General features: G+C 36.0%; 1 protein-coding gene across 1 annotated transcript in view; it reads right to left on the bottom strand.

Annotated features, from left to right (window-relative positions):
- Positions 1–11,870, bottom strand: part of LOC125659725 (DNA replication complex GINS protein SLD5-like) — a 33,418-nt gene extending 21,548 nt beyond the window's left edge. Inside the window, exons 1-4 of the mRNA XM_048891495.2 lie at positions 11,707–11,870; positions 7,593–7,739; positions 5,166–5,219; positions 370–467 (exon numbers count right to left, since the gene is read on the bottom strand). Coding sequence (XP_048747452.1) covers positions 370–467; positions 5,166–5,219; positions 7,593–7,739; positions 11,707–11,793 — 386 coding nt within the window. The 5' untranslated portion in view covers positions 11,794–11,870. The remainder of the gene's footprint in view (positions 1–369; positions 468–5,165; positions 5,220–7,592; positions 7,740–11,706) is intronic.
- Between the last annotated feature and the right edge of the window lie 209 nt (positions 11,871–12,079).

Below are 12,079 nucleotides of genomic sequence, written 5' to 3'. Positions count from 1 at the left end.
TTGAAGGGGACATAGCCCTTCATTTCAACAAATGTGAAAGCCCTTTTCCCATGGATGCTTTGTGCCAAGTTTGGTTGGAATTGGCCCATTGGTTCTGGAGAAGATGAAAATGTGAAAAGTTTACGACGTCAACAACAATGGGCAAATTTCGATCAGAAAAGCACACTTTCAGGTGAGCTATAAAAAAAGAGAGAGAGCCCTAGACAAGGGTACACAGACTTCACGGCCAGGCAGAATCTGCTTGTAAAAATTTGGCTTGGGTATCAGGTCAGTATTTTAATGAAGTACATGAAAGGGAAATAATTTTTTGAGAATCAAAAAGTTCCATGGATAATTATAAGACCAATTGTTGAAAGAGAGAAAACATACTCTTTTGCGAATGTGAACTCCTCTGGTGAGAGACGACAAACATCATCATCCTGTCTGTTGCTCTCCTGCTCCAAAGTGTGAATCGTGTACTTTTCTATCTGTAGAACAATCCTCTGAATGTCAGGTGTCAATCAATAACACAAACATAAAACTAGTGTTAAATCTAGGATCTACAGAGGGCACATATATCAGATGTTCAAAAGAGCACTTTTCGTCGCGGCAAGACAATTTCGGGGCACTTTCATTGTATCATACTATGATAGTAATAGAATAATCATTTAGCCTCTTTAAAAGTTAATACCTGCTGCCTTAATTTTAAACTTTTCAATCAACCTTGTGAAATAAAGATTAATTGTTTATATCGACAGATATTTTTAAAAAATTCATAGAGAAAAAAGGACATGTTGCCAGCCAAATAGGACATGACGCAACGCCATGCTAGTTTGCTTTAGATTTAACACAATAAAACAAACATAGAGATTGATCAGCAGCCAAAATAAAATATATGTTTGTTTCCGGTTCCCAACCCTACCTAACATTTTGTTGCCGACCCTAAATAGTTCATTGATGATATACATTGTACATGTATATAAGAGAAAATTAAAATCCTGAATTTGGATTTTTTTTTCATTTTGCATTCAAGCTTCTCTGATTTACATTTTATCTACTACTGACCTGTGTGAACAGTATTTGTAATGTACAGTGTACATACAGTACATGACACGAGTTTTATACACCTCATCGTGGAAAGACCACGGTGGAAAATCCACGGAGATACACCATGTCCTCCGTGTTCCACGGTGTGTGTTATTTGCGAATACACACAGCTTCTAGGAGCTTTGTTCTGGCCACGGGCGCCTTGCGGGAGATGTGAAAATGTGCCGCAGGCTAAATAATCATGATAAGGGTGGAATTTTAAGAAAAGAAACAATGTCAATATCCCGAATTAGTATATTCAGTAAATGAAAAGCATACATGTACAACATGTAATAGGGATATTCAATAATTACCTCTCTCTCTCTCTCTCTCTGACAAATGCGCTGCTTAACATAATTACTTCCATCATATTGTGTTAATATGCATCTTGACAAAAATATAGAAATTGGAGATTGTCGATGATTAACAAATTGGAATTAATTTATTACATAACAAGAGGTACTGTGAGCAATGCTCACTAAGAATACCCCCCGCTTACCCCAATCTCCCAAAGGGTGTTGGTAATAGGTATAAACTACCTCTTTTCTGAGTGTAAAAATCAAATGGCATGACAAACCAAACCATATTGCTACTTCGCTGTCCAGTGCACGTGACCTTTGACCTTTTGACCCCAAAATCGATAGGGAACATCTTCATCCCATGGGTAGTCCATATGTATGATATGGTGACTGTGGGTGGAAAGGATAACGCTTTAGAGTCCGGAAACCATATTGCTACTTCGCTGTCCAGTGCACGTGACCTTTGACCTTTTGACCCCAAAATCGATAGGGAACATCTTCATCCCATGGGTAGTCCATATGTATGATATGGTGACGGTAGGTGGAAAGGATAACGCTTTAGAGCCCGGAAACCATATTGCTACTTCGCTGTCCAGTGCGCATGACCTTTGACCTTTTGACCCCAAAATCGATAGGGAACATCTTCATCCCATGGGTAGTCCATATGTATGATATGGTGACGGTAGGTGGAAAGGATAATGCTTTAGAGCCCGGAAACCATTGCGTCTACAGACGGACAGACGGACGGACAGACAGACGGACAACCCGATTCCAGTATACCCCCCCCCCCCCCACAACTTGTTGCGGGGGGTATAATTAAGAGAAGCAAAAATACAAACCATTGAGTGATTTATTCTTAAAATCCCGAGTTAATTACATTTGACCAAGACTTATGTTCAATGTACTTTGATAGAGATTTTCATATAAAAAATGTTCATCGGGAGTGTCTGCATAATGCAATGATTTTTGTATAAGTATATACCATGCAAATTCCTAGGGTCATTGTCACAGTATAACTAAATTACGGTTAGCTAGTTTGGGTTTTGACTTCTTATGAAAAGTGTGAAATATATTGGGTCGGTGCCGATATCAAATCTAGTCTAAGATTATGGGTATCTTGTGCCGACCCAATATATTTCACACTTTCCGCAAGAAGCCAAGCACTTCTGTTGATTTCAAATACACGGATTAGCTGACCCCCATTGTTCTACTGAGGCGAAAACCCCTTCAAATTCGTATGGAATGTACAAGTTATACACAGGTCATTGTTATAGTCATACATCACAGTACCGCTAACCCAACAAACATTTTTTTTTAATTTCAAATAAGTTATTGAATGACGAAGTGTGACCAAACTGCAGATTGAACTTTATAGAGCCCCGTGCTAACATTACTTATATTTTTCAATGTATCAGAAGGGATATGTTGCCGATTAAGTTGTGTAAAATTCTTGACAAGCAATAAGTTAACAACAAAAAATGATCCGATTACAAAAACCTTAAATTGTGTACATGTGTGTGTGTGTGTGTGTGGGGTGGGAGGATAGTAGTCTGAAACCGTCTCAATTCCCTCTTTCGACTTCAATTTCTTAAATCGCGCAGTGGGTAGGTCGCCACAAGGCTAAATCCTTGACTTTCAAGCTTTCATATTACACCCTCTCCGATTCTACGTGCCTGTAATAAATATCTAAGGATGTAAAACCTCGATGTCAAATGCAACTAGTTCATGAAAAAAAGACTTATATCAATATATTAAACAGAAATGACTTAACGATTATATGCTCTTATTCATATACGCTATCGATTATTAAAATCTTTAATTGCTATATGAAATCATTTTAAAATTTAGATGCATTAGATACTGAAAACGAGAGAGAGAGAGAGAGAGAGAGAGAGAGAGAGAGAGAGAGAGAGAGAGAGAGCATTGGTAATCATTGATTATAATATTCATGAATGTATGCAGATACAGGAAGTTTAATTATCCATCCCCTTGCCTTCTGATATTTTGTTTTAATTTCTCATATTGTTTTCTTTACATGTTAAATTTTTCGGCTGGTCCGGGGGTTAGGACTAATGAATGAGCCCCCCCCCCCCCCCCCCTCCCTTCTAAAACGATGTTACGTGCTTAGCTGTCTACCTCCCTCTTAGTCAAAAATAAGATAAATACAAGCTATACTACAACATCATTGGATTTACTGGATAATTCTTCGATTTAACCTTCATAATACATGTTTATGTAAGCGGACTATCTAGGCATTTTTCGCCCATCTTTGCTAGCCAAGATTATTCATCCATGAAGGCACAGTTGACCCAAAACCCATGGCTAGTGGAGATGAGATGAATTTTACCCACGTATTATATATGTTATAACTGACCAAAACCTAGTACGTTTCTTTTACAACTTTCATTCAGAAGACGGGCAAGTTTTTGAGTCACTGAATAAACAAGAAAACGTCTACATTTTTATTTCAATCGTTGTCAACTGAATACTTTGTGATATTTCAAGACTACATGTACTCAATTCAATTTATTGGATCTCATCACCATTATGCAATGGTATAGAAACATATAAAGACAAAAAGATGTTATATATACATTTAGTAAATAATACAAGCGTGTAATAAACTATTTATCAAGTTAGAAAAAAAAAATGTGTTATCATAAATGTGAAGTATGGGCATTCTAGGTAGGGGAGCACATTTTTTTTTTAGTATTTTCTTAATGAAAGTACAGAGTTTTCTAAAGGTATTTTAAAAGTAAAGATATTTTGAATTTTTATTTGTTTAGGTGATAAAAATTTGATTCTTTGCTCACATTGCATCACACTTGAGTACATAATGAAATTCATCTCCAATGTAAACAGACCTTAATCACCTATTCCTCATTACAATGGAAACCTTATGTTAAAAATAAACCACTGCTAATGGTACACATTTCTTTGAGCTGTTATTTATCAAATTGAAATTACTGGCATGTACTTGTATATAGCTGACCTTAATCACATATTCCTAATTACAATGAAAACTTTACGTAAAAATAAACCATTGCTTATGGTACACATTTCTTTGAACTGCTATTTATCAAATTGAAATTACTGGCATGTGATTGTCGTTGTTCATAACCCTTCTTTTATTTGGTGAAATTGTGCTGCACGTGTCATGAAACAATATACCGATGAGCGGTGGGAATAACACAGGTGTTTATATACTGGATGTCGAGAATTTGGGCGTTTCATAAAAAGGTGTGAACGTCTGCAGGGAAGTCTACATACGGATATGTACCGAAAACACCAACGTATCATTAAACAACAATTACAAGAATTAAATGATTTATAGCTAATTTCTAAATAATGAATGGGTTGGGGGGTACGCATCCTTGCCAAGCAAAAATATCTTTTGAGTGAATCATTTCTGAAATTACTTCTTTGTTTTATCACACGGAGGTACACGGTGGCATCGACGGAGGTACAGGTGACATCCACGGAGATGCGCGGTGGCATCCACGGAGATCCTCCATGGACTTCAATGTCTAGCTCACGCGGAAAAAAATAGGACTTCAAAGGTGCCGACAATTTTAAAGGTCCACCGTGTTTGGGGCAAATTTGTTCGACCGCGTTGCGTGGAACACGCATAAAACTCGTGTCGTGTACTGTATGTATTGAAATTATATCAAAAACTAATGATTTAATAACATAAAATGTTTTACCTACCAAGCCTACCTAATTTTGGGGGGAGCGAAATAGAAAACACACATATATGAATATTTCATTTAAGCCCTATTGTTTTATTTATGATTTACACACCTTTTTCAACCTGCATCTTAGGTAGCTGCTGAGTACATATCTTATCCTGTCTATCTGAAAATACAATAAATATCGTATAAATCCAATATTGTACTGATACAGAGACCAAAACTCACATCAAAACATCAGCTGAAAATACACTATAAAGATATATCGTATAAATCAAATATTGTACTGGTAAAGAGACCAAAACTCGCATTTAAAAATCAGTATATGCACCCAGGGGTGCATGAGCCGAGTTGCATGGGATACATTGTAAAGCCAGGAATGATGTGGCGTATTTATAATTGTGAAGAACTAATTTCAGTTATAAACTTTTTGAGTTACTGTCCAGAAACCATATTTGTCCGAAGTTTTCAATCTATATTCGGTCACTGTGACTTTGACCTTTGTTCTCTAAAATCAATAGGGGCCTTGCTTTGCTGGAATCCAACAATATATCCAAGTTTCATTTGATTCAAATAATTTTTTTTCGAGTTATCCTCCTGAAAATTTTAAATATATTTTCGGTCACTGTGACCTTGACCTTTTACCTATTTTCTCCAAAATCAATAGGGGTCTTCCTTACCTGGTACACAACAATATCTTAAAGTATCATTTGATTCCGATTTAAACTTTTTTAGTTATCCTCCGGAAGCCAAATTTTTTTGGAATTTTAAATTTATTTTCAGTCACTGTGACCTTGACCTTTGACCTATTTTCACCAAAATCAATAGGAGTCTTCCTTACCTGGTACACAACAATATCTTAATATATCATTTGATTCGGATTTAAACTTTCTGAGTTATCATCCAGAAACCAAATATTTCTGAAATTTTCATTTTATATTCGGTCACTGTGACCTTGACCTTTTTTCTCAAAAATCGATAGGGGTCTTCCTTTCCTGGTACCCAACAATATAGCAAAGTTTCATTTGATTCAGATTTAAACTTTCGGAGTTATCATCCGGAAACCAAATTTTTCTGAAATTTTCATTCTATATTTGGTCACTGTGACCTTGACCTTTTTCCTCCAAAATCAATAGGGGTTTTCCTGACCTCATACATAACAATATAGCAAAGTTTCATTTGATTCAGATTTAAACTTTCGGAGTTATCATCCGGAAACCAAATTTTTCTGAAATTTTCATTCTATTTTCTGTCACTGTGACCTTGACCTTTAACCTATTTTCTCCAAAATCAATAGGAGTCTTCCTTACTTGGTACCCAACAATATATCAAAGTTTCATTTGATTAGATTGTAAACTTGTCGAGTTATCATCCGGAAACCAATTGTTGACGCCCAACCGCCCACCCACCAACCCGCCCGCATAACCAAACCAATAGCCGAGTTCAACTTCATTGCAACTCGACTAAAAATCAGCTGAAAATACACGATATAGATAAATATCGTGTAAATCCAATATTGCACTGATACCCATGGTGATACAGTGACCAAAACTCACATTAAAAAATCAGCTGAAAATAAAAAATATGGATTACAAATATTGTATGCACTGATACAGAGATCAAAACTCACATTGTAAAATACTGCATATAATATTTTAATATATTCAATACACACAAGATATTATTTAAATACAAACACTGTTCATAACGGTCTCTTTCATTGAAGAAACATTCATAACAGTTTGTTGAAGTAAAACAAACATCAAATTGCATTAAAAATCACTTTGATTTTATGGTGTATGAAACAAACAATCACGGAAAAGCAGCAATACACTTCCTGTATTCAACACTCGATAAAATAAAAACCATATATGATGTGGGTTCTATTGCCAATCAAAATTGGGAGTCATGCTTCAACAAAATGTTAGTTTTGTTTAAGATTGATTTATTACAGTTTTGCGCGGCTTTGGCAATATTTCAGCCATTTTATGGCGGTAAACTAATTGAAATTTGTTTGGTTGTGAGTGTTTGAGTTTCCCTGATGGCCCCCAGTGAGCCTTATACTTCTTAAAAAATCAGGGAAATGATCTTTTGCATGCTAAGGGGTTGTGATCCTTGACACAGGATATCCTTTATTTAATGTTCCGTCTGACAGATGTTAGAAAATTAAAAGGAATAACTTGTTAGAATTCAATCTAATTAAAATCAGATCTTCTCTATATATATAACCATTACACAGGAGAAGTATCTGACAGCACTGCAGGTCATGTCATTGACTCCAGTCTCATGAATAATTCAAATACTGCAGGTCATGTCATTGACTCCAGTCTCATGAATAATTCATGTCAATGACTCCAGTCTCATGAATAATTCATGTCATTGACTCCAGTCTCATGAATAATTCAAATACTGCAACATTTGACATGCCCTACTCAGATTGAGGTTATCTTGCAATATTTAGCCACAATAATGCTTACTTTGTTTATAATAAATGTTGTTTGGCCTACCAAGTACCCTGAATCATAATCTCTACATTTACCTCCATTCTATGAAGTACAACTTTGAAGTCCCCTTTCTTTGCTCTCTTGATGTTTTCTTCCATTTCTGTCATTTGTTCTAACATGCAGTCAACTAAATCTGTTTTTGCCTCCAATAGCTCAGGAGAAAATTTCTCATTTAGCCAGGCCTAAAGAAAGAAAACACTGTTAGATAAACATGAATGTAAAATCAAAGATGCGACTGAATTTTTTAGAAATCGGAAGAAAATTGGTCAAAAAGGGAGGAAAATACCCCACCCTACCTGGGATAAATATTTTCTGTCACTTCAGATCGAACACAGAGTGTTTCACTTTTTTCGAAAATTTAGTCAATTAGAGGATTTCCTGTAAAATAGATTTCGTGACTTAGCCAGTCATTGGTCAGTAATCAAACCATACAGGCTATTGTAGAGCAGTGTTCCAAGGTGCCAAATCAGGGATTCAGACTGAACACATGACCTATCTACCAGAAAAGTAAAAGACCATTTTGTACAGAAACCTTCCAACTTTTAATAGGCTATTTTGTCATACTCCCATATCATCACTAATTATAGGACATGAAGTATTTTTCACCAATATTCATTTCAGATCATCAAGTTTTCATTATACCAAAATTAAGTAAATGATGAATTGTTTTTATGTCCTGTTGAGAATTGTTCACTCATATTGAGACGCCACCAGCTGTAGGTGAAGTACCACAAATTTAGACCTCTCCATAGCGCTCAGGGCCATAGCAGTGAGGGTTCCTTATCATGTTAACGCCTGCCACGACACGGGACCTCCGTTTTTAAGTTCATATCCAAAAGACCTGTGATTCTCACATCTAAACGCCGAGTGTTTGGCGAAGGAGCAATCACTACCTATTTTAACGTCTTAGATTTGACACGGCCATGGCACGAGCAGGGCTCGAACTCATGACCTACCACAACCGGTTTAAGAAAATGAAAATATATGTCTATGAAAACATTTGACATAAAATGATTCAGATTAACTTGATTCATTCTAGGTTTGTGAATGGATTGCATTATTACAACATTATTAAACCCACGGGCAACATCGCTCACCTGAATCACCTTGGCCCTGCCATTGTTCAGCTGTTGTGATTCTTAAAAGATTTTTTTTTTATCAATCTTTACTCCCATGAAAAACTTTGACCCCATATTGTAGCCCCAAAGGATCACAACATAACTGAAAATAAATTCACATAGAGATGCCTCAACACTAATATGACTAACATGATCTTGCTGTTCTGGATAAGACCACAGTAACAAGTTGATTGATTATGGTATGTGGACCTTACCATCAGATACTTATATACAGAATATGAAAACTTACTCATAAATAATTCCGGAGACATTATATGGGTAAATTTTTTATCAAAAGTGGGTCAAACTTTTACGTCAAGGTCACAAATTCCATTATTATTTTTTTCTTCTGGCCACCCTCACCAACTCCACAGAAAATGGTGAAGGATTACTATCCAGGGTAGATATAACATTTTATCATAAACAGACTCAGAGAAAGATAATCATTAATGCTAATATAATTAAGAGAATTTTGAATTTGCAATATTGACTCAGAGTTGTTGAAATTTTTACATCATTGTCAGACATTTGGTCTGACAGTGTTAAGGTTCTGTCAGACCGGATAAAGTTTTGTCCGACCAGATACAAGTACCTTGTATTGCATAAAAAGAACAAAGAAAAAAGAACTGCACCAAAATGCCTTTTATTGTTTTAACAGCAACGTGTCTCACACTCATAATATCCAGCCAAAAATGTTCAGTTTTCCAACCATCTTGGAACTCAAGAACAACACGGAAGGCTTCATAATTCTCTAAGTGGTCCAGGTTCAGCATTTTTTCTTTTCCTACCAAGTTGTTTGTTTGTTTTATGTCCCGTCAGAAATTTTCCCCTCATAATGAGACGTGACCAGCTGTAGGTGAAACACCACAAATTTAGACCTATGCTTTGTACTTTGACTCAAGACTGCAGTAGTGAGGGTTCTTTAATGTGTAACTTAAAACCTGTCACAACATTAGAGGTCATATCCGAAAGACCTGTAACTCTCACTGCTAAATGCCAAGCGTTTGGCGAGGATATATTTACATATTAGGTTTGACGTGGCCATGGCACAGGCAGAACTCAAACTCACGACCTTCCAGTTATGAAGCGAAGGGTCTACAACTGAGCTACCATGACCAGTCTTTTCTTCCCAGGTAGAGAACCTTTTATATATTTGATCGGCCGTGTGGCCATGTTGTTTGAGTGACCTTCACTTGTGAATCTTGAACCCGAGCTCTAAAATAATTCGATCACACCCGATATTTTCAAACGATCATTTGGACCGACATTTTCTAGAAAATGATTGGTCCAGCGAAAATTTTACCGGGCTTGCCAACAGGACCGACAACTTTGTTGGCAATGCCTAAATGTGAAGCTTTTTAACATATTGTTCAATATGACGTCAATAATGTAAAGATTAATTTAAACCAGTGGTCTTATTTGATTTGATTTTTACAGAAACTAGGTATATCTTAAGTGAAATAAACAAACACACGTACTGTTTTAAGTTGCGGACCAATTGAATATCGGATCGGGTCAGTCAATGTTCATATCGGCCTGCAGTTGTTTCAAACATCTACGCGATTCGTAACTGACCTATGAACTAAGTTATGGAAAATGCAAAAAATGGTGATATTTACAACAATTTTCAATCCCCCCCCCCCCCCCATTTTTCATTTGAGTAACTACTGATCTTCTCACAAGACGATTGAAACCTACATCATTTTCGTGGATTATACCGCTAGCAATCGTTAATGAAAATGTGATCTGGAACTAGGCAAACGACTGTATAATCACTCCTCGATTAACGCGATTGTACTATGTCACCTATGTTTGTAAATTTGCTCAACATCAATTCTGAATATGTCATCACAATTCACTTTTTACATAAACTGCGTAATAATTCCCACATTCAATGAATAGGCGGATCAAATGTCTCAAGTAATGTAACAAGGTGTTAGGATGATTGGATAGAGAGCTCTCTCATCCATTGTTAGATGTTAATTTCAGGATATTTTTTGTCCTATTATGGATATAGATACTAATACCAGTACGTTTTGCTTCGCCCTCAAACACGGTCACACCGTAATCCATATTATCTAAAAACATGAAATGTCACAGGCATGTATTGACAATCATTGGGTGTATGATTCGAATCCCTTTAGTCTGGTCCCTCACCAAGGACATGACTTGTACTATTTGTATTTGAGAAGCAGAGAGCTTCAGATAGTACAAGTTAAGTTGGTCGGTCTACACCCAGGGTTGGCAAAAAAGTGGTCAATATGAGTATTGACCGGGCCGGTGGTCAATACTGGTTAAAACCGGTTAATACTGGTTGATTGAAGATTATTTGGTCATTATTGTCTGTGTTATTTATTTTAAATGTTTAAGTGACCATTATGGTAAATACTGTAATTCATAACATGCACTATCAGTTTATAATATACTTATAAGTCATAATATTAAATAAATAATGTACAAATGACTCTGTTGAATTGGGGAAGATGTAAAAGTTTCTGTTCAAATTCCTTAGTTTAACAAGAGAACTACCTATATAAGTATTGTTTCATTAATCTTCATTTTAACTGCTGAATAAACATTTAAGGGGTGTGTTTGTGATGTTTCATAACAATAACAGGTACACTGGTCATCTCTGGTCCCAGCCTATGCTTATTAACACCTGTCAACTCTGCTTCCTGTGCTCAGGTAATGTCCAGCTACCTTTTATTCTTAATCTGTCCAGGTATGTACATGTAGTAAAAGGTCTATCTCCAATCGTCAAGCTATGCTATAGAACTGTGACCCTCTGGTAGGTACTGAAGATATTTCGGTCAGTTTCAGCAAACCAAATATATTAAACTTATAAAATTACATTTGATTATCTAATGAAAAATATTAATCAACAATTGATCCATATAATGAAAAGACTTAATTTATCTTTATCTTTGCAAGAAATGTACAAAAATAGGAAAATAGACAGTTTAAATCACAATTGACCATTATTGACCACTTGGGGAGTATTGACCGGGACGTCAGCGTCAAAATAAAATACCTCCTCCAGCTTTTGAAGTACTTCACCAGCTGTCATTGCTTCAACTTCTTCATCGCTAGCACCATCAACTTCATCAATATCTGCCATTTTCACAAGTAACTTTCTCAGTCTCTGAACAAATTCCAACTAACGCGCCTAAATTAACAAATGTGGTTTCTACATACAAAAGAGTTCTGATTTTGTTAAGTCGTACGTGAATTTTTGTCCTATTATGGATATAGATACTAATACCAATACGTTTTGCTTCGCCCTCAAACACGGTCACACTGTATTGCAGCTTGCTAAATATGACGGTACTACGAATACATTCTCATCTGATGCATACATTTTTATAGTGTTTTTAGGCAAATAGCGCCGCGTTGGTTTGAAATAT

This window comes from Ostrea edulis, chromosome 9 (genome assembly GCF_947568905.1).
Source record: "Ostrea edulis chromosome 9, xbOstEdul1.1, whole genome shotgun sequence".
NCBI classification, from domain to species: domain Eukaryota; kingdom Metazoa; phylum Mollusca; class Bivalvia; order Ostreida; family Ostreidae; genus Ostrea; species Ostrea edulis.
Note: the sequence above shows the minus strand (reverse complement) of the source record. Positions and strands in the feature narration are given on the sequence as shown.